Source organism: Anomaloglossus baeobatrachus, chromosome 4 (genome assembly GCF_048569485.1).
Source record: "Anomaloglossus baeobatrachus isolate aAnoBae1 chromosome 4, aAnoBae1.hap1, whole genome shotgun sequence".
NCBI classification, from domain to species: domain Eukaryota; kingdom Metazoa; phylum Chordata; class Amphibia; order Anura; family Aromobatidae; genus Anomaloglossus; species Anomaloglossus baeobatrachus.
The window spans coordinates 6,954,177-6,978,131 of record NC_134356.1 but is presented as its reverse complement, the minus strand read 5'-3'; the positions used below and the strand labels follow the sequence as shown (position 1 = coordinate 6,978,131).

At 54.1% G+C, this 23,955-nt stretch overlaps 1 protein-coding gene across 1 annotated transcript in view; it reads left to right on the top strand.

Moving 5' to 3' along the window:
* The first annotated feature begins 586 nt into the window (after positions 1-586).
* DNAI7 (dynein axonemal intermediate chain 7) overlaps positions 587-23,955 on the top strand; it is a 71,562-nt gene continuing 48,193 nt past the window's right edge. Inside the window, 4 exon segments of the mRNA XM_075342728.1 lie at positions 587-640; positions 1,073-1,096; positions 17,999-18,104; positions 18,491-18,582. Of these exon segments, the coding sequence (XP_075198843.1) occupies positions 587-640; positions 1,073-1,096; positions 17,999-18,104; positions 18,491-18,582 (276 nt within the window).

The following is a 23,955-nucleotide window of genomic DNA, read 5'->3' as shown; positions in this document are numbered from 1 at the left end:
GAAACCGGGGGCATGGGGGGTAATGAGGAGAGGGGCGGCCAGAAACCAGGCGCATGGGGGGTAATGAGGAGAGGGGCGGCCAGAAACCAGGGGCATGGGGGGTAATGAGGAGAGGGGCGGCCAGAAACCGGGGGCATGGGGAGTAATGAGGAGAGGGGCGGCCAGAAACCAGGGGCATGGGGGGTAATGAGGAGAGGGGCGGCCAGAAACCGGGGGCATGGAGGGTAATGAGGAGAGGGGCGGCCAGAAACCGGGGGCATGGGGGGTAATGAGGAGAGGGGCGGCCAGAAACCAGGGGCATGGGGGGTAATGAGGAGAGGGGCGGCCAGAAACCGGGGGCATGGGGGGTAATGAGGAGAGGGGCGGCCAGAAACCGGGGGCATGGGGGGTAATGAGGAGAGGGGCGGCCAGAAACCGGGGGCATGGGGGGTAATGAGGAGAGGGGCGGCCAGAAACCAGGGGCATGGAGGGTAATGAGGAGAGGGGCGGCCAGAAACCGGGGGCATGGGGGGTAATGAGGAGAGGGGCGGCCAGAAACCGGGGGCATGGGGGGTAATGAGGAGAGGGGCGGCCAGAAACCGGGGGCATGGGGGGTAATGAGGAGAGGGGCGGCCAGAAACTAGAGGAACTGGGGTATGGGGTATTATTAATAAGGGGGCAGTCACAGTCCGGGGGTCACTATGGTATTAGATGTATTAATCTGGGGAAGATAGGAGGAGTATTAATAAGCAGAGGGGGGTCACAGTCTGGGGGTCACTCCGGTATTAGGAGTAGTAATGTGTGGGAGGTATGAGTAGTATTAATAAGGAGGGGGTCAGTCCCGGGGTCTCTTGGTATTCGGAGTATTTATTGGGGGTCAGTTCTGAGTATTATGAGCAGTCACAGTTGGGGTTGTTATACCCTGGTGACGTCCGGCTGCGTCTGTTGTGGTCACAGGTGAAGAATCGTCAGTGATCAGTGGAGGTCGCGGGGCCAGGACCCCGGTCACTGCTGCTCCTGCTGTTTCTGAGCGGCTGATACTTTGTTTCTTTGTTCTTATTCATCTTTTCTTACTTTATTTCCTGATATTTAGAAAAAGAAAAGGAAGGAAAGAAAAGTGAGTAACGAGCGCGAGGTCAGCGGAGATGTGTAGAGCGAGCGAGAGACAGGGAGGTCACACCGGAGTATATATGTATACTGGTGACTGTGATGTCATAGACCGCAGGCTGGGGTCTGTAATATGTGCAGGCAGGTAAGGGGGGCACCAAGGCTGAAGAGCGACGGGCACCAGAGATGCCCCATAACAGTGTCCTCTACAGCCCGATACCAGAGCCAGCCATAGTGCCCCATAACAGTGTCCACTACAGCCCGATACTAGAGCCAGCCATAATGCCCCATAACAGTGTCCACTACAGCCCGATACTAGAGCCAGCCATAATGCCCCATAACAGTGTCCTCTACAGCCCGATACTAGAGCCAGCCATAGTGCCCCATAACAGTGTCCTATACAGCCCCACACCAGAGCCAGCCATAGTGCCCCATAACAGTGTCCTCTACAGCCCGATACTAGAGCCAGCCATAGTGCCCCATAACAGTGTCCTCTACAGCTCAATACTAGAGCCAGCCATAGTGCCCCATAACAGTGTCCTCTACAGCCCGATACCAGAGCCAGCCATAGTGCCCCATAACAGTGTCCTCTACAGCCCGATACCAGAGCCAGCCATAGTGCCCCATAACAGTGTCCTCTACAGCCCGATACCGGAGCCAGCCATAGTGCCCCATAACAGTGTCCACTACAGCCCGATACTAGAGCCAGCCATAGTGCCCCATAACAGTGTCCTCTACAGCCCGATACTAGAGCCAGCCATAGTGCCCCATAACAGTGTCCTCTACAGCCCGATACCAGAGCCAGCCATAGTGCCCCATAACAATGTCCTCTACAGCCCCACACCAGAGCCAGCCATAGTGCCCCATAACAATGTCCTCTACAGCCCCACACCAGAGCCAGCCATAGTGCCCCATAACAGTGTCCTCTACAGCCCGATACCAGAGCCAGCCATAGTGCCCCATAACAATGTCCTCTACAGCCCCACACCAGAGCCAGCCATAGTGCCCCATAACAGTGTCCTCTACAGCCCCACACCAGAGCCAGCCATAGTGCCCCATAACAATGTCCTCTACAGCCCCACACCAGAGCCAGCCATAGTGCCCCATAACAATGTCCTCTACAGCCCGATACCAGAGCCAGCCATAGTGCCCCATAACAGTGTCCTCTACAGCCCAATTTCCAGAGCCAGCCATAGTGCCCCATAACAGTGTCCTCTACAGCCCGATACCAGAGCCAGCCATAGTGCCCCATAACAGTGTCCACTACAGCCCAATACCAGAGCCAGCCATAGTGCCCCATAACAGTGTCCTCTACAGCCCGATACCAGAGCCAGCCATAGTGCCCCATAACAGTGTCCTCTACAGCCCGATACCAGAGCCAGCCATAGTGCCCCATAACAGTGTCCACTACAGCCCGATACTAGAGCCAGCCATAGTGCCCCATAACAGTGTCCTCTACAGCCCGATACCAGAGCCAGCCATAGTGCCCCATAACAGTGTCCTCTACAGCCCGATACCAGAGCCAGCCATAGTGCCCCATAACAGTGTCCTCTACAGCCCCACACCAGAGCCAGCCATAGTGCCCCATAACAGTGTCCTCTACAGCCCCACACCGGAGCCAGCCATAGTGCCCCATAACAGTGTCCACTACAGCCCGATACTAGAGCCAGCCATAGTGCCCCATAACAGTGTCCTCTACAGCCCGATACTAGAGCCAGCCATAGTGCCCCATAACAGTGTCCTCTACAGCCCCACACCGGAGCCAGCCATAGTGCCCCATAACAGTGTCCTCTACAGCCCGATACTAGAGCCAGCCATAGTGCCCCATAACAGTGTCCTATACAGCCCGATACTAGAGCCAGCCATAGTGCCCCATAACAGTGTCCTCTACAGCCCAATACTAGAGCCAGCCATAGTGCCCCATAACAGTGTCCTCTACAGCCCCACACCGGAGCCAGCCATAGTGCCCCATAACAGTGTCCTCTACAGCCCCACACCAGAGCCAGCCATAGTGCCCCATAACAGTGTCCTCTACAGCCCGATACTAGAGCCAGCCATAGTGCCCCATAACAGTGTCCTCTACAGCCCCACACCGGAGCCAGCCATAGTGCCCCATAACAGTGTCCTCTACAGCCCGATACTAGAGCCAGCCATAGTGCCCCATAACAGTGTCCTCTACAGCCCCACACCGGAGCCAGCCATAGTGCCCCATAACAGTGTCCTCTACAGTTCAATACCAGAGCCAGCCATAGTGCCCCATAACAGTGTCCTCTACAGCCCAATACCAGAGCCAGCCATAGTGCCCCATAACAGTGTCCTCTACAGCTCAATACTAGAGCCAGCCATAGTGCCCCATAACAGTGTCCTCTACAGCCCGATACTAGAGCCAGCCATAGTGCCCCATAACAGTGTCCTCTACAGCCCCACACCGGAGCCAGCCATAGTGCCCCATAACAGTGTCCTCTACAGCCCCATACCAGAGCCAGCCATAGTGCCCCATAACAGTGTCCTCTACAGCCCAATACCAGAGCCAGCCATAGTGCCCCATAACAGTGTCCTCTACAGCTCAATACCAGAGCCAGCCATAGTGCCCCATAACAGTGTCCTCTACAGCCCAATACCAGAGCCAGCCATAGTGCCCCATAACAGTGTCCTCTACAGCTCAATACTAGAGCCAGCCATAGTGCCCCATAACAGTGTCCACTACAGCCCGATACTAGAGCCAGCCATAGTGCCCCATAACAGTGTCCTCTACAGCCCAATACCAGAGCCAGCCATAGTGCCCCATAACAGTGTCCTCTACAGCCCGATACTAGAGCCAGCCATAGTGCCCCATAACAGTGTCCTCTACAGCCCCACACCGGAGCCAGCCATAGTGCCCCATAACAGTGTCCTCTACAGCCCCATACCAGAGCCAGCCATAGTGCCCCATAACAGTGTCCTCTACAGCCCAATACCAGAGCCAGCCATAGTGCCCCATAACAGTGTCCTCTACAGCTCAATACCAGAGCCAGCCATAGTGCCCCATAACAGTGTCCTCTACAGCCCAATACCAGAGCCAGCCATAGTGCCCCATAACAGTGTCCTCTACAGCTCAATACTAGAGCCAGCCATAGTGCCCCATAACAGTGTCCTCTACAGCCCAATACCAGAGCCAGCCATAGTGCCCCATAACAGTGTCCTCTACAGCTCAATACTAGAGCCAGCCATAGTGCCCCATAACAGTGTCCTCTACAGCCCCACACCAGAGCCAGCCATAGAGCCCCATAACAGTGTCCCCTACAGCCCAATACCAGAGCCAGCCATAGTGCCCCATAACAGTGTCCTCTACAGCCCGATACCAGAGCCAGCCATAGGGCCCCATAACAGTGTCCTCTACAGCCCGATACCAGAGCCAGCCATAGTGCCCCATAACAGTGTCCTCTACAGCTCAATACCAGAGCCAGCCATAATCCTCCATAACAGTGTCCTCTACAGCCCAATACCAGAGCCAGCCATAGTGCCCCATAACAGTGTCCTCTACAGTCCCACACCAGAGCCAGCCATAGTGCCCCATAACAGTGTCCTCTACAGCCCCACACCGGAGCCAGCCATAGTGCCCCATAACAGTGTCCTCTACAGCCCGATACCAGAGCCAGCCATAGTGCCCCATAACAGTGTCCTCTACAGCCCGATACCGGAGCCAGCCATAGTGCCCCATAACAGTGTCCTCTACAGCCCGATACCAGAGCCAGCCATAGTGCCCCATAACAGTGTCCTCTACAGCCCCACACCAGAGCCAGCCATAGTGCCCCATAACAGTGTCCTCTACAGCCCCACACCGGAGCCAGCCATAGTGCCCCATAACAGTGTCCTCTACAGCCCGATACCAGAGCCAGCCATAGTGCCCCATAACAGTGTCCTCTACAGCCCGATACCAGAGCCAGCCATAGTGCCCCATAACAGTATCTTCTACAGCCCGATACCAGAGCCAGCCATAGTGCCCCATAACAGTGTCCTCTACAGCCCGATTCCAGAGCCAGCCATAGTGCCCCACACCAGACCCAGCCATAGTGCCCCATAACAGTGTCCTCTACAGCCCGATACCAGAGCCAGCCATAGTGCCCCATAACAGTGTCCTCTACAGCCCGATACTAGAGCCAGCCATAGTGCCCCACAACAGACCCAGCCATAGTGCCCCATAACAGTGTCCTCTACAGCCCGATACCAAAGCCAGCCATAGTGCCCCATAACAATGTCCTCTACAGCCCGATACCAGAGCCAGCCATAGTGCCCCATAACAGTATCTTCTACAGCCCGATACCAGAGCCAGCCATAGTGCCCCATAACAGTGTCCTCTACAGCCCGATTCCAGAGCCAGCCATAGTGCCCCACACCAGACCCAGCCATAGTGCCCCATAACAGTGTCCTCTACAGCCCGACACCAGAGCCAGCCATAGTGCCCCATAACAGTGTCCTCTACAGCCCGATACTAGAGCCAGCCATAGTGCCCCACACCAGACCCAGCCATAGTGCCCCATAACAGTGTCCTCTACAGCCCGATACCAAAGCCAGCCATAGTGCCCCATAACAATGTCCTCTATAGCCCAATACCAGAGCCAGCCATAATGCCCCATAACAGTGTCCTCTACAGCCCGATACCAAAGCCAGCCATAGTGCCCCATAACAATGTCCTCTATAACCCAATACCAGAGCCAGCCATAATGCCCCATAACAGTGTCCTCTACAGCCCGATACCAGAGCCAGCCATAGTGCCCCATAACAGTGTCCTCTACAGCCCGATACTAGAGCCAGCCATAGTGCCCCATAACAGTGTCCTCTACAGCCCCATACCAGAGCCAGCCATAGTGCCTGTCACAAACCACCGGGGGGGTCACTCAGAAATCCCCCGCGCTGGCTACCAGTACGTCACAATCGGGGGGTAACAAGTGGGGGTCACCCCTCCTTTATACCTCCCGACCGACAGACAGAGCACGTGACGCCCTCTCTAGCGCCCCTCTTATAGTCAGGCCAATTATGGAATTGCCCGACCATAAGCAAGGAGGCCGCTATACTACTTATGCCGATTATTGAAGGGTCCCCGGTGAGAGTAAGGTATATATTCCCCCGACCTCCGCGGGCGGAATATATAAAATCTCCCCGAATCTCACTGGCCTCCCCACAATAATCCTTGGCACAATTCGCTGCCACCAACCGATTTACGGTAACTATTAGCCGAACACACAGACGTGGGATTCAAGATCGAGATAACAGAACAGCCCAAGATTAATTATATAATTTAATCAGCCTAAAGCACACTAGAAACTACAATATATACAATAGGGAATCTACAGAATATACATATGTCAGAGTACAGTTACAATCAAAGCATGGGTTACAAACAGGCATACACAGTTCCAGCAGTTACCTTGTTGCGTCTGGCCACAGGGGGGCGCTGTACCCAGGTTTCTAGGATCCTTCCCACAGATGTTTCCTACACGTGCCCCCAGCGAAAAGAACACTGGAAAATGGCCGAAGTAGGGTTATCAACCTGGGCAAATCCAGGTCCCCTCCTACCTTAGTGACCTCAGAGGGAGCACTGCTCCACCCCTGGCTTGAGTTATGGACAATCCACAACATGGAATATGGGCCATAACTTTGCCTGGGAGCATCGTAGGCGGACGCCAATGCTCTCATTGTGACAGTTATGAATTTAGCTACAGAACGAGGGGACTCATGACCTGTCTGCCAGTTCCCCATTGGCTGATATCACGCCTGGGGCATTTCCCAATGTCCTGCTCCCATAAAAAGGGTGTGCCGGCATCGTCCGCATGCGGAGACACCATTTTTATGGTTGCCATATTTATCGGAAATATGGCTTGCGAGATATGAACCATTTTTTTTACTGGAGTCGTTCTGTCTGGCTAGTTCCAGAGCCTTATAATGAGATACAACTCTTGTTACAGGGTGACGGCAGGGAGTCATCCTGTGTCCTTTGTTCCCACATCACCTAATTTCCATATCACAGGAGATGGCCATGGGATGGGTTGCTAAACAAGTTGTGTGAAGGAAAGGGGGGGTGACACCAGGAGAGGGCTTCCTGACATAACTTGAATATCATGATTTATCGTCATATCTCCGGATTTACCTCACACCTCCCCCCTTTTGAGGGCGCTAGGGGGCAGCACACTCCGGTGTTCCCCCGTGCGCCCGTCCGCGACCTCTCCTTGTCGGGACAGCCCGTCTGCGTTACCGTGGTCACGGCCCCTTTTGTGGCGAATGGTGAAGTTGTATTGCTGGAGCGCAAGGCTCCATCGCAACAGTCGCCCATTCGTCCCAGAGACGGTGTGCAACCAGCTGAGGGGGTTGTGGTCCGTCTCCACGATGAAGTGGCGCCCGTATAGATAGGGTTGCAGACGCTGCAGGGCCCACACTATGGCCAGGCACTCCTTCTCCATTGTGGAATAGGCCACTTCCCTCGGTAACAGCTTCCTGCTCAGGTACAAGACTGGGTGCTCTTGGCTCGCAGAGTCCACCTGGCTGAGCACCGCACCGAGGCCGAAGTCACTGGCGTCGGTCTGTACTACAAACGGCCGCGTGAAGTCGGCTGCCTGTAGCACGGGCGGGCTGGACAGGGCGTCCTTTAGGGCCCGGAAGGCTGTCTCGCAGTCCATTGTCCAATCGACTGCAGAGGGCAGCTTCTTCTTGGTGAGGTCCGTCAAGGGCTTTGCCAGGCTACTATAGCATGGAACAAACCTCCTATAGTACCCAGCGGTCCCCAAGAAGGACATCACCTGCTTCTTGGTCCTGGGGGTGGGCCAGGATGCGATGGCCTCCACTTTCTCAGGCTCGGGCTTCAGTGTTCCCCCGCCTACCCGGTGACCGAGGTACTGGACCTCGCTCATGGCCAGCTGACACTTGCCCGGCTTGATGGTCAAACCTGCCCGGTGGACCCGCCTGAGCACCTGTGCTAGATGCTCTAGGTGATCTTCCCAGGTGGGACTGAAGACGGCAATGTCATCCAGGTACGCGGCCGCGTACCCTTCAAGTCCCTTGAGCAGGGTGTTGACCATCCGCTGGAAAGTGGCAGGGGCATTCCTCATCCCGAATGGCATCACCGTGGACTCGTACAGTCCAAATGGGGTAATAAAGGCAGAGCGTTCCCTGGCCTTGCGAGTCAGGGGGATCTGCCAATATCCCCGGCTCAGGTCCATGATGGTCAGGTACTGAGCCCCGGCCAACTGATCGAGCAGGTCATCGATGCGTGGCATTGGGTACGCATCGGCGACCGTGACAGCATTGAGCCCCCTGTAGTCCACGCAGAACCGAGTGGTTCTGTCCTTCTTAGGGACGAGGACTACAGGCGAGGCCCAAGCGCTGTTGGATGCCTGGATCACCCCCAGCTTCAGCATCTCGTCAATCTCCTGGCGCATGTGTTGCTGCACCTCCAGGGAGACCCGATATGCTGAACGCCGGATCGGGGGATGATCCCCAGTGTCCACGTGATGGACAGCCAAGTCAGTCCTTCCGGGCTGGTTGGTAAACAACCCCCGGAAGGGGTGTAGGGTGGCCCACAGCTGGGACCGTTGGTCCTCCAAGAGCTGGTGGCCAACCTCCACATCCTCAATGGATCCGCCTGCCCTAACCTGGGCTAGCATATCCAAGAGGGTTTCCGCTTCTCCCTCCTCGGGCAGGTTGCACACGGGGAGCGCACATGCCTCCCGCTCATGATGTGCCTTCATCATGTTCACATGGAAGGGCTTCCGCCTTCCACGGGCAGGGTCCAGGGTGACCAGGTACGTCACAGGGTTGAGCTGCTGGTACACGAGGTATGGGCCTTCCCAGGCTGCCTGAAGCTTGTCCTGTGGTACGGGGACCAGTACCCACACCTTTTGACCCACTTGGTAGGTCCTCTCACAAGCGTTCTGGTCGTACCAACGCTTCTGATCGGCCTGGGCTTGAGCCATATTGTCGTGTACCAGTTGCGTCAAGGCCTGCATTTTGTCCCGGAAGCGCATGACATACTCGATAACCGACACTCCAGGGGTGGCCAAATCCCCTTCCCAAGCCTCTTTCACCAGAGCCAGGGGGCCCCGCACACGTCGCCCGTACAGGAGCTCAAACGGTGAGAATCCTGTTGAGGCCTGTGGAACCTCCCGGTAAGCAAATAACAGGTGTGGGAGATACCGCTCCCAGTCACGCCCATGGGAGTCGACCAACATCTTAAGCATCTGCTTTAAGGTGCCATTGAACCGCTCGCACAGGCCATTAGTCTGTGGATGGTACGGGCTGGCCACCAGATGTCGCACCTGGACTTGCTTACAGAGGGCCTCCATCAGCTGGGACATGAATTGGGTCCCCCGGTCAGTGAGCATTTCCTGGGGAAAACCCACTCGGGAGAAAATCTCCAGCAATGCGGTGGCCACCTTGTCAGCCCGAATGGACGACAAGGCCACTGCTTCTGGGTACCGGGTGGCATAGTCCACTACCGTCAGTATGAAGCGTTTCCCGGAGCTGCTGGGGATGGCCAGCGGGCCGACCAGATCCACAGCCACCCTCCTGAAAGGCTCATCGATGATGGGCAGAGATACCAGTGGGGCTTTGGGGCGTGGCCCCGCCTTCCCCACTCTCTGACAGGTTTCACACGAACGGCAGTAGGCAGCCACATCGGCCCCCATTTTTGGCCAGTAGAAATGCTGGTTTAACCTGGCCTTGGTCTTAGCGATCCCTAGGTGTCCGGCCATCGGAATCTCATGTGCGATCCGCAACAACTCCGTCCGGAACGGATAGGGTACCACCAACTGTCGGTCCCTGGGCCACGCCTCCGGTGAACCCTGCTGGACCGTGGCCCGGTACAGCCGTCCTTGGTCCCAGACCACTCGCTCCGGGTCCGAGTCCGAGGGAGGCTGTGCCGCCTGCTCCTTAAGAGCTTTCAGGCTGTCGTCAGCTTCTAACGCTGCCTGAAACCCCTGACTAGATGTGGCCAGAATCGACGAGACTGTCACATCTTCGGTCAGTACCCCGGGACCTGTGTCCTGGCCTCCACCTGACTCGGCTGCCACTTGGTCAGAAGGGGAAGAGCTATCGGACCTCCGGGAGGCCCCTTGGCTTCCAGCACTCCCACTGCGGGTGACAGCGGCCACAGCCGCTGCGACCGTGGGTCGTGCCTGCTCCTCCTCCGTTCCTGACCAAGTCGCCGGTTCAGGCAGACCGACCTGGCTTCCTGACACCCCGGTTGTGGGGGAACCATGCACCGAGATCTTACCTGGGAGCACTTCCGCTCCTGGACCGGCCCCAATCTCACCTGCCTGTTCCCCTCCTGCAGCAACAGAACCCCGCTGTGAAATCTCTGGGGACCCCACATTTGCTGTGGTAGCCCCCACCCCACACACTGGTCCTCCCCCTGCAGCACCCTGCTCTCTGCTTATCCCTGCAGAGGGCAACAGATCCCAGCTCACTGGCTGGTTACTTGTAGAGGCATTGTCACACCTTTCTCTGACCCCCTCCCCTGTCACAGCTGCAGCTGAGTGTGTGTCTATGGTGTCTATGCAAGCAGAAATATCAGAGTTCACTCCCTCCTCCCTTACATCATTCATAGATAACACATTAACATTGTCCGGAGGCATGTCAGTACTGGCTGAAGGTTCAGCCCTTGGTTGGGGCCCAAACTGGGAGGTTATCTGCCCCAAATCTGTCCCAAGTAGCACGTTTGCAGGGATCCGATCAGTTACCCCCACCTCCCTCACCCCCCGCCCTGCGCCCCAGTCCACATAAATGTCAGCAACAGGCAGCGCCGGGTCAGTGCCTCCAATCCCGGAGACAGCGAGGGTTTTTCCAGGGATCAAGTCTTGGGGGGACACCATCTCAGGCCGCACCAGAGTCACCTCCGAGGCGCTGTCTCGCAGTCCTATGGTCACAGACCGGCCGACGGTGACAGGTTGGAAGCTGTCCAGGGACCTACCACCACCCCCACCCACACAATACACCTTGGGCGGCCCTTGGGACGGGGACGGAGCCGGGGCCTTGGGACGCTGAGGGCACATGGCCTTGAAGTGTCCAGGTAGGTTGCACTGGTGGCACCGTCTTGGTTCTGCCACGGGCCTGGAGAGGGGAGTTGAGGGGGACACCCCCTGCAGTCTAGGGGCAGGTGGGGCAGTCGCAGAATTCATCTTACCCCCTCTCCAGGTGCTGCTGGTGGCTGCTCTCCTGGCTTCCGGAGCCCGATTGTTGGTGTAGTCATCGGCCAGGGCAGCTGTAGCCGTGGACCCCTTTGGCTTCTGGTCTCGGATGAACTGGCGGAGATCCTCAGGGCAGTTCCACAAGAGTTGCTCCGTGATGAACAAGTCCAGGATCTCCGGTCCGGTGGAAAGCTGCAGGCCTTGGGTCCAGTGGTCGGCAGCTCGGGCAAGTGCCCGCCGGTGGTCAGCCCAGGAGTCCTTTGGTCCCTTCTGTAGGCTCCGGAACTTCTTGCGGTAGGACTCTGGAGTGAGGTTGTACTGTTGGATCAGGGCCCGCTTGATGGTGTCGTAGCCCTGATCTGCCTCAGCAGGCAAGTCCCCAAGGATATCCAGGGCCTTACCCCTTAAACGGGGGGTCAGGTATTTGGCCCACTGCTCCTTGTCCAGATGGTGCTGCAAGCAAGTCCGTTCAAAAGCAGTCAGGAAAGAGTCCAAGTCTCCATCCTTCTCCAGCACTGGGAAGTCCTCAACACGGACCTTTGGAAGTTTGGTGTCTTGAAGGTCACGTGTGGCTGATGAGGGCCGGAGCTGAGCTAGCTGCAGCTGGTGGTCACGGTCTGCCTGTTGCCGTCGCTCCGCAGCCTCACGCTCTGCCTGGCGCTCTTCACGCGCTGCCTGCCGCTCTGCCCTGCGCTCTGCCAGGAGTTCCTTGTAGCCCTCCTGGTCTCCAGCCTGGAGAAGGGCCATAGCCATTTGAAGAAGGCTATCCGAGCCTCCCAGGCTCGGTGGAATGGCACGTGGTGATCTGCGGCCCGCTGCGGAGCCTGGTGATTCACTGTCCATTGCAGAGCGGAGGGCTGGCATCTGGCTCGTTGAGGACCCTTGGGCGAGCTCCTCCTCATTTTGTCCAGCAGTGCCAGGTTGTGCGATGTCCTCTGCAGAGCTGTTCTCTGGCGTCGGGCTCTTGGAGGGCTCGTGGACAACCTCCTCATCGTCTCTGGCCTGAGCATCGGCCATTCCTTTGGCTTTGCTCCTGGTGCTCTCAGCCATTCTTGCAGACTTTGGTCACTGACACAGAACTGACACCTGATGCCTCCACACACCTTACAGTATCTGCACTCTGACACTCTAGTGTTGAGCTAGTCTGAAGACCCCAGCAGCCACAGCTGCTGCAGGCAGTCTTTAGTGTCTGGGAGTATGGGTCTCACACTCACACACACTATTATCTCGATCCCACCGCTATGCCACCAATATGTCACAAACCACCGGGGGGGTCACTCAGAAATCCCCCGCGCTGGCTACCAGTACGTCACAATCGGGGGTAACAAGTGGGGGTCACCCCTTCCTTATACCTCCCGACCGACAGACAGAGCACGTGACGCGCTCTCTAGCGCCCCTCTTATAGTCAGGCCAATTATGGAATTGCCCGACCATAAGCAAGGAGGCCGCTATACTACTTATGCCGATTATTGAAGGGTCCCCGGTGAGAGTAAGGTATATATTCCCCCGACCTCCGCGGGCGGAATATATAAAATCTCCCCGAATCTCACTGGCCTCCCCACAATAATCCTTGGCACAATTCGCTGCCACCAACCGATTTACGGTAACTATTAGCCGAACACACAGACGTGGGATTCAAGATCGAGATAACAGAACAGCCCAAGATTAATTATATAATTTAATCAGCCTAAAGCACACTAGAAACTACAATATATACAATAGGGAATCTACAGAATATACATATGTCAGAGTACAGTTACAATCAAAGCATGGGTTACAAACAGGCATACACAGTTCCAGCAGTTACCTTGTTGCGTCTGGCCACAGGGGGGCGCTGTACCCAGGTTTCTAGGATCCTTCCCACAGATGTTTCCTACACGTGCCCCCAGCGAAAAGAACACTGGAAAATGGCCGAAGTAGGGTTATCAACCTGGGCAGATCCAGGTCCCCTCCTACCTTAGTGACCTCAGAGGGAGCACTGCTCCACCCCTGGCTGGAGTTATGGACAATCCACAACATGGAATATGGGCCATAACTTTGCCTGGGAGCGTCGTAGGCGGACGCCAATGCTCTCATTGTGACAGTTATGAATTTAGCTACAGAACGAGGGGACTCATGACCTGTCTGCCAGTTCCCCATTGGCTGATATCACGCCTGGGGCATTTCCCAATGTCCTGCTCCCATAAAAAGGGTGTGCCGGCATCGTCCGCATGCGGAGACACCATTTTTATGGTTGCCATATTTATCGGAAATATGGCTTGCGAGATATGAACCATTTTTTTTACTGGAGTCGTTCTGTCTGGCTAGTTCCAGAGCCTTATAATGAGATACAACTCTTGTTACAGGGTGACGGCAGGGAGTCATCCTGTGTCCTTTGTTCCCACATCACCTAATTTCCATATCACAGGAGATGGCCATGGGATGGGTTGCTAAACAAGTTGTGTGAAGGAAAGGGGGGGTGACACCAGGAGAGGGCTTCCTGACATACTTGAATATCATGATTTATCGTCATATCTCCGGATTTACCTCACAGTGCCCCATAACAATGTCCTCTATAGACCAATACCAGAGCCAGCCATAATGCCCCATAACAGTGTCCTCTACAGCCCAATACCAGAGCCAGCCATAGTGCCCCATAACAGTGTCCTCTATAGCCCGATACCAGAGCCAGCCATAGTGCCCCATAACAGTGTCCTCTACAGCCCGATACCAGAGCCAGCCATAGTGCCCCATAACAGTGTCCACTACAGCCCAATACCGGAGCCAGCCATAGTGCCCCATAACAGTGTCCTCTACAGCTCAATACTAGAGCCAGCCATAGTGCCCCATAACAGTGTCCTCTACAGCCCGATACTAGAGCCAGCCATAGTGCTCCACACCAGACCCAGCCATAGTGCCCCATAACAGAGTCCTCTACAGCCCGATACCAAAGCCAGCCATAGTGCCCCATAACAATGTCCTCTATAGCCCAATACCAGAGCCAGCCATAATGCCCCATAACAGTGTCCTCTACAGCCCGATACCAGAGCCAGCCATAGTGCCCCATAACAGTGTCCTCTACAGCCCGATACTAGAGCCAGCCATAGTGCCCCATAACAGTGTCCTCTACAGCCCGATACTAGAGCCAGCCATAGTGCCCCACACCAGACCCAGCCATAGTGCCCCATAACAGTGTCCTCTACAGCCCGATACCAAAGCCAGCCATAGTGCCCCATAACAATGTCCTCTATAGCCCAATACCAGAGCCAGCCATAATGCCCCATAACAGTGTCCTCTACAGCCCGATACCAGAGCCAGCCATAGTGCCCCATAACAGTGTCCTCTACAGCCCGATACCAGAGCCAGCCATAATGCCCCATAACAGTGTCCTCTACAGCCCGATACTAGAGCCAGCCATAGTGCCCCACACCAGACCCAGCCATAGTGCCCCATAACAGTGTCCTCTACAGCCCGATACCAAAGCCAGCCATAGTGCCCCATAACAATGTCCTCTATAGACCAATACCAGAGCCAGCCATAATGCCCCATAACAGTGTCCTCTACAGCCCAATACCAGAGCCAGCCATAGTGCCCCATAACAATGTCCTCTATAGCCCAATACCAGAGCCAGCCAGAGTGCCCCATAACAGTGTCCTCTACAGCCCGATACCAGAGCCAGCCATAGTGCCCCATAACAGTGTCCTCTACAGCCCGATACCAGAGCCAGCCATAGTGCCCCATAACTGTCCTCTACAGCCCGATACCAGAGCCAGCCATAGTGCCCCATAACAGTGTCCTCTACAGCCCGATACCGGAGCCAGCCATAGTGCCCCATAACAGTGTCCTCTACAGCCCAATACCAGAGCCAGCCATAGTGCCCCATAACAGTGTCCTCTACAGCCCGATACCAGAGCCCGCCATAGTGCCCCATAACAGTGTCCTCTACAGCCCAATACCAGAGCCAGCCATAGTGCCCCATAACAGTGTCCTCTACAGCCCAATACCAGAGCCAGCCATAGTGCCCCATAACAGTGTCCTCTATAGCCCGATACCAGAGCCAGCCAGCCATAGTGCCCCATAACAGTGTCCTCTACAGCCCGATACCGGAGCCAGCCATAGTGCCCCATAACAGTGTCCTCTACAGCCCAATACCAGAGCCAGCCATAGTGCCCCATAACAGTGTCCTCTACAGCCCGATACCAGAGCCCGCCATAGTGCCCCATAACAGTGTCCTCTACAGCCCAATACCAGAGCCAGCCATAGTGCCCCATAACAGTGTCCTCTATAGCCCGATACCAGAGCCAGCCATAGTGCCCCATAACAGTGTCCTCTACAGCCCGATACCAAAGCCAGCCATAGTGCCCCATAACAGTGTCCTCTACAGCCCGATACCAGAGCCAGCCATAATGCCCCATAACAGTGTCCTCTACAGCCCAATACCAGAGCCAGCCATAATGCCCCATAACAGTGTCCTCTACAGCCCGATACCAGAGCCAGCCATAGTGCCCCATAACAGTGTCCTCTACAGCCCAATACCAGAGCCAGCCATAGTGCCCCATAACAGTGTCCTCTACAGCCCAATACCAGAGCCAGCCATAGTGCCCCATAACAGTGTCCTCTACAGCCCAATACCAGAGCCAGCCATAGTGCCCCATAACAGTGTCCTCTACAGCCCAATACCAGAGCCAGCCATAGTGCCCCATAACAGTGTCCTCTATAGCCCGATACCAGAGCCAGCCAGCCATAGTGCCCCATAACAGTGTCCTCTACAGCCCGATACCGGAGCCAGCCATAGTGCCCCATAACAGTGTCCTCTACAGCCCAATACCAGAGCCAGCCATAGTGCCCCATAACAGTGTCCTCTACAGCCCGATACCAGAGCCCGCCATAGTGCCCCATAACAGTGTCCTCTACAGCCCAATACCAGAGCCAGCCATAGTGCCCCATAACAGTGTCCTCTATAGCCCGATACCAGAGCCAGCCATAGTGCCCCATAACAGTGTCCTCTACAGCCCGATACCAAAGCCAGCCATAGTGCCCCATAACAGTGTCCTCTACAGCCCGATACCAGAGCCAGCCATAATGCCCCATAACAGTGTCCTCTACAGCCCAATACCAGAGCCAGCCATAATGCCCCATAACAGTGTCCTCTACAGCCCGATACCAGAGCCAGCCATAGTGCCCCATAACAGTGTCCTCTACAGCCCAATACCAGAGCCAGCCATAGTGCCCCATAACAGTGTCCTCTACAGCCCAATACCAGAGCCAGCCATAGTGCCCCATAACAGTGTCCTCTACAGCCCAATACCAGAGCCAGCCATAGTGCCCCATAACAGTTCCCTGTTCCCCATAACAGTGTCCTATACAGCCTCATATAAGAGCCAGCCATAATGCCCCATAACAGTGTCCACTACAGCCTGATACCACAGTCAGCCATACCTCCCCATAATTGCCATAGTGGCCCATAACAATGCCAACTACAGCCCCCACACCAGAGCCAGCCATAGTGCCGCACACCTCCCATATTGCCCAAAAACAGTGCCCACTACAGCGTCCACACTGGAGCCATATTGCCAGAGACAATGCCCCTGTCAATCTTTGTGCCAGTCACCGACGCTCCAACACACAGTGCCCTCTCTATGGAGGACCCAGGCTTCTTCTGCCTGATCTGCCCCATTGCATCAGGGTCTCCTGTGAAATCTGAAGGGTCAACTCAAGGACATTGACCCCCCGATATACCAGAGCCCCCATAACATCAGCTCTGTGCTTTCACCCTCCTCCCGTCCCCTGCTCCTTCCATTGTACAGACGCGTTCTCTGCTTTCTCTGATTTCTGTTTTCTCAGTTTTCTCTGTGTTCCCTGTTTTCTCTGCTTTCGCTGCTTTCTCTGTTTTCTCTCCTTTCTTTGCTTCCCCTGTTTTCTCTGCACGCTCCGCTCTCCCTGTTTTCTCTGCACGCTCCGCTCTCCCTGTTTTCTCTGCTTTCCCTGTTTTCTCTGCTTTCTCTGCTGTCTCTGGTTTCTCTTCTTTCCCTGTTTTCTCTGCTTTGCCTGCTTTCTCCGCTCTCTCTGCACGCTCCGCTCTTTCTGCTTTCTCTACTTTCTCTGCTTTCTCTACATGCTCCACTCTCCCGGTTTTCTACGGTTTCTCTGCTTTCCCTGTTTTCTCTCCTTTCTTTATTTTCTCTGCACGCTCTGCTCTCTCTGCTTTCTCTGCACGCTCTGCACGCTCTGCTCTCTTAGCTTTCTCTGCTTTCTCTGCACGCTCCACCCTCTCTGCTTTCTCTGCATGCTCCGCTCTCCTTGTTTTCTCTGCTTTGTCTCCTTTCTTTATTTTCTCTGCTTTCTCTGCACGCTCCGCTCTCCTTGTTTTCTCTGCTTTGTCTCCTTTCTTTATTTTCTCTGCTTTCTCTGCACGCTCCGCTCTCCTTGTTTTCTCTGCTTTGTCTCCTTTCTTTATTTTCTCTGCTTTCTCTGCACGCTCCGCTCTCCTTGTTTTCTCTGCTTTGTCTCCTTTCTTTATTTTCTCTGCTTTCTCTGCACGCTCCACCCTCTCTGCTTTCTCTGCACGCTCCGCTCTCTGCTCTCCCTGTTTTCTCTGCACGCTCGGCACGCTCCGGTCTCTGCTTTCTCTGCACGCTCGGCACGCTCCTCTCTCTGCTCTCCCTGTTTTCTTTGCTTTCTCTGCTTTTTCTGGTTTCCAGATTATTTCTCGCTTTTGCGTCAGATTTTCCGGTTTATCAGAATACGATCGCTATAACCCGCATTTCCCATTACAGTCATCAAAAGGGACGTCGGCCTCTTCCCGGAAGAAAGGAAAAGTCAGCAAAGCAGAAAAACAGCGACTGCAGAAAGAGGAGGAGGAGCGACGGCAGCGGGAGGAAGGTGGGTGGTCCGCACAGAGTCGCGGCTCTCAGAGGGCTCCTCCCTGTACTTTCTTCTCAGATTCAGAGATTTCACTCTTGAAGGAGTTTTCCACTTTGGGTGGTCTGCCCTGTGATGGCGTCACACACCGCTGTGGGCGTGGTGTAGTCACATGACCTCAGTGATCACGTGACTATAGTGCAGTCACTGGACCATAATGCATTGCACCGTCCGCACTGCCATGTGCCTCATACATTGCAGCAAACCTGAGAATGTTTCTATTGACTGACAGCCGAGAGATTGCAAACGGCCCGGAACGGACAAGACCATCAGAAAGCTATAAAACGTTTCATCAATTATTTTTGGGGGATTTAACCATTTCCTCCCCTTGTCTCTGTGATCCCCAGAAGACGCTCGGTTCCTCGCGGAGCAGATTGAAGCCGCTCGTGTGGAGAAAGAGCGACTGGAAAGAGAAGAGCTTGATCGCCTGGAGGCCAAGGTGAGACCTGAATGTTACGGGGAGGACCTGCTCGTATTTAACGGGGACATCTGTTATGATCCGATGTTCAATGACTACCATGAACACAATCCACCAGAGTCATAGGTGGTACCACCGCAAGTACCCACCGCAAGCCCTGAACGGAACACCACACTAGAAGTAGCCGTGCAGCATACCTGACAATCCTAGATGCCTCAAACCCAGCCGGAGGACTCCATAACCGACAAGGCAGAAAGTAGAAAAGAAACTATCTTGCCTCAGAGCAGATTTCCCCAAAGAGAATAGGCAGCCTCCCACATGTACAGACTGAGCAAAGATGAAAAGACATACACAGAAAGAGCAAGATAAAGCAAAGAGAGGCCACACTATACTAAATACAAAAGACAGGATAGGGATCTCTTGCGGTCAGCATGAAAAACCCTATCAAACTTCCTACACGGAATGTGCAAAAAGGATCTAACACTCGCACGTTCACAATCCGTACAAGACTCCCGTGAAACTGTAGGAAAAAAAAACCTAGCAATTACCCTGCTGACTAAGGGGTGCTTCACACACAGCGAGCTCGCTGCCGAGATCGCTGCTGAGTCACGCTTTTTGTGACGCAGCAGTGACCTCATTAGCGATCTCGCTGTGTGTGACACTGAGCAGCGATCTGGCCCCTGCTGCGAGATCGCTGCTCGTTACACACAGCCCTGGTTCGTTTTCTTCAAAGGCGCTCTCCCACTGTGACACACAGATCGCTGTGTGTGACAGCGAGAGAGCGACAAATGAAGCGAGCAGGGGCCGGCATCTGGCAGCTGCGGTAAGCTGTAACCAAGATAAACATCGGGTAACCAAGGTGGTTACCTGATATTTACCTTAGTTACCAGCCTCCGCAGCTCTCACGCTGCCTGTGCTGCCGGCTCCGGCTCCCTGCACATGTAGCTGCATTACACATCGGGTTAATTAACCCGATGTGTACTGTAGCTAGGAGAGCAAAGCTAAGCGGTGTGCGCTGGTAACTAATGTAAACATCGGGTAACCATACCTGATGTTTACCTTAGTTACCAGTGTCCGCAGCTTCCAGACGCCGGCTCCGTGCAAGTGCAGCGTCGCTTGCACGTCGCTGCTGGCTGGGGGCTGGTCACTGGTCGCTGGTGAGATCTGCCTGTTTGACAGCTCACCAGCGACCATGTAGCGATGCAGCAGCGATCCTGACCAGGTCAGATCGCTGGTCGGATCGCTGCTGCATCGCTAAAGTGTGAAGGTACCCTAAAGGTCCAGTCACACTAAGCAACTTACCAGCGATCCCAACAACGATAGGGATCGCTGGTAAGTTGCTAGGAGGTTGCTGGTGAGCTGTCACACTGCGACGCTCCAGCGATCCCACCAGCAACCTGACCTGGCAGGGATCGCTGGAGCGTGGCTACACGAGTTGCTGGTGAGCTCACCAGCAACCAGTGACCAGCCCCCAGTCTCCTAGTTACAGCACACATCAGGTTAATTAACCCGATGTGTGCTGCAGCTAAATGTGCACAGAGCAGGGAGCAGCGCACACTGAGCGCTGGCTCCTTGCTCTCCTAGTTACAGCACACATCGGGTTAATTGCCTGATGTGTGCTGCAGCTAAATGTGCACAGAGCAGGGAGCAGCGCACACTGAGCGCTGGCTCCTTGCTCTCCTAGTTACAGCACACATCGGGTTAATTGCCTGATGTGTGCTGCAGCTACATGTGCACATAGCAGGAGCCGGCAGCACAGGCAGTGAGAGCGGGGGAGGCTGGTATCAAAGGTAAATATCGGGTAACCAAGGACAGGGCTTCTTGGTTACCCGATGTTTACATTAGTTACCATCCTCCGCAGAAGCCGGCTCCTGCTCACTGCACATTAGTTGTTGCTGTCTCGCTGTCACACACAGCGATCTGTGCTTCACAGCAGGACAGCAACAACTAAAAAATGGCCCAGGACATTCAGCAACAACCAACGACCTCACAGCAGGGGCCAGGTTGTTGCTGGATGTCACACACAGCAACATCGCTAGCAACGTCACAAAAGTTGTTCGTTACCAGCGATGTTGCTAGCGATGTTGCTTAGTGTGACGGGGCCTTAAGCCTTGCTAAGATAAATAGCAAAGACTGACAAGGAAGATACATCTTCCTTATCTGAAGGCACAAACAAAACAGGATACAATACAAAAACCTTCAGAGATAATTCACAGAAGCAATAAGCAAATAACACACAAAAAATAAGAAGCAAAACCAAGAACTTATCTTAGCTTGATGGAGGAGAAGCCAGGAGGACAAGAGACAGATTCCTATAGTCTCAGGAGTTTCAGACAACTGGCAAGGACAAACAACCAGCACACGCCTATATCCAAAATCAAGGTTAGCGCTACCAACCAGGTGTGTAGAACTGAGGAACAGAATCCAACCCACTAACATTAACGACCACAGGTGGCAGTAAAAGTGCTGAGCTCTACCAGACAGTAGTCACAACAGACGTCCGCCGCTTGTTTATTTCACTAAGGGCTCGATTGTGACCCTGAGATAATTGACACCACATATTCACTTACCAATTCCTCGCCACTCCTCCGCACTATGGCGTGCATCACCGCTACAGACAATGATCGGCTGCATCAGTCCTTCAGAGTCCACAGAAGAGCTCCGCACTATGGCGTGCATCACTGCTGCAGACAATGATCGGCTGCATCAGTCCTTCAGAGTCCACAGAAGAGAAGTAGAGGAGGCGGGCGGGTTAACGGTATGTGATAATGTGGAGAGTGCGGTAACCCCAGAGCTTATAATAGTGCTGGAGCGTTATAAGAGGAGCGGCGGGTGACGTGACAGTTAGGCTACATGCGCACGCTGCGGGGTTTTTTTTTTTTCACGTTTTTGTCGTGTTTTTTGGCTGCAGTTTTGTTGTCAGAACTTTCTGACTTCCCAGCAAAGTCTATGAGAAGTCAGATTTGCTGCGCATGCTGCAGTTTATTTGTCAGCGTTTTTTTTGTCAGAAGTTTGTGACAAAAAAGCAGCAGCGTGTTCAGTGCTCCTTGCGTTTTTGTCAACATTTGTCACCCTTTGAAATCAATGGGGGTATCAAAAATGCAAGGGAAAATGCATGCTATCAAATTGGTGCGTTTGGCATGCGTTTTACCTGTGGTTTTGACAACAAAAACGCAGCTCATCAACTTAGTTCCAGAATGACAACATCAATGTCGGAGTGATTTTGATGTGCCAGTGTCCGTGTGTCGGTGTCGTGTCGGTGTCAGTATTCTGTCTCTTCCCAAGCGCTCTAATTATCAGTCCCTTAGATAACTGTATGATTGTACTCACACTTCAAAAGCGTCAACAGATAGTTTTAACTCAGCCACAAACGATGATTTGCAGAAAGACCAGGAGAAACGCTGTAGTTTTCTTCTAGAATCTTGTATTAAGTACAAAGTAAAGGCAGGTGAAAAGGAATAATCTGTACAGGGTTGTAGACATGTGTCCAGCAATGGTTCCTCTAGACTAAACTGAAGGAGAAGGGGAGGAGCATTCTATACAGAAGCCAACTAAGGGAGGAACATAGGGACAAACTTCATACAGTCTAAATCTACCTAGTAACAATAAGGAATTTTCTGATAGGAGGAAAAATAGGCAATGCAAGAATTACATACAACACGTTGCTCCCATTCATGGGACACAACAGTCGGTGTCTGTCTCTCTTGCGCTCTCTCTTTCTCCCCAAGCACTACATACTCACCGATCACCGGCTGTCACACCGCTTCCCCGCCTCTGATCTTCTTTCGGACCCGCTCAATAGCCTCATACATATTGACTCCTCCCCCCATCTGTGATTGGTTGCAGTCAGACGAGCCCCCATGCTGAGTGACAGGTGTCTGACTACAACCAATCACAGTCGCCGGTGGGCGTGTCTACATCGTACATCACTGAAGAGAGTCGCTCTATCAGCGGTGGAGAACTCGAGCTGTGACAGCAAACACCTGAGTCACGGCACCGCCCATCACTTCAGTCACTTGGGTGGTTTGCTGTCGCAGCTGGAGGACTCCAGCTCTGGAGTGACTGAAGTGAGCCGCAGCTGGAGGACTCACGTGAGTGATGGCACCGACGATTGCGCGGCTCACTTCAGTAGCGGCCTAAACCGCAGTGAATTTGTGATGTCATTGCTGCGACACCTGCCGTACTGCGGGACCCGTAGCTGTGACACCAAGGGTTCACCCCAGTTCCTTCCGGTCGCTGCGCCTCTGTCCACACTCACAGCTGGCGGCCATGCTGTATGACCGCTGGCTGTGACAGGACAGGGATGTAGCAGAGCTGGAAGCGTCATGGGACCTCATGTGGATTACTTCGGACCTGGAGGGGTGTTTTGGGGGTTAATAAAGTGGTGAAAGAGGGTGTTTTTTATTTTATTTCAAATAAAGGCTTTTTCGGTGTTTGTGGTTATTTACTTTCACTTACAGATTAGTGATGTGGGGTGTCTCATAGACGCGTAACATCACTAAGGCCTCTGTCACACGCACGTAAAAAAAACAAAACGTTTTTTCATGTACGTGTTAAAGGGGTGGTTTGCTCCCCGTATGCCGTGTTTGTGGCACATGCGTGTTCTCCGTGTGTTATACGTAATAACACACATAAGCCCCGCCTTACCTGCTTCTTCCGGAGCTGTCTGTGGTGCTGACTGACAGTGTCCGGCACAGGCCACGCCCCGATGACGCTGCTTCCGGCCCCCAGTGAAGAAGAGGCGTTGTTCATATTCACTGGGGGACGGATGCAGACGACAGCCGCGGCAGAGACTGCAGAGCTGGTGGGGGTGAGTATGTGTTTTTTTTTATTTGTGTTTCTCCAGCGCGTGTCACACGGGACCGCATCCACACTACATCCGTGTGGTACTGGTGCAGGCCGCGTGACACCCGTGCTGCCGGAGAAAAACGGACATGTCGGCGTGAGGAACACACGGACACATGTAAGTACGGAACAGACACACGTTCCGTTCCTAAATACTTACGTGTGTCCTAACCATTAGGAATACCTAGGTCCACATGTGTACGTGTCTCCAGTACGTGAGAAAAATGTCAAACACGTACCGAAGGCACGTGTGACAGAGGCCTAACGTAGGGCTTAGTGGCAGCTATGGGCTGCCATTAACCCCTTATTACCCCGATTGCCACCGCACCAGGGCAACGGGTAGAGCCGGGTCCAGCACCAGAATTGACGCATCTTATGGATGCGCCTGTTCTGGGGCAGCTGTGGGCTGCTATTATTAGGCTGGAAAGGGCTAAATAACAATGGTCATTCCCACCCTAATAATATCAGCCCCCAGTTGTCTGCTGTACCTTGGCTGGTATTAGAAAAATGGGGAGAGCCCACGTCATTTTTTTTTTTATTAATAAATCA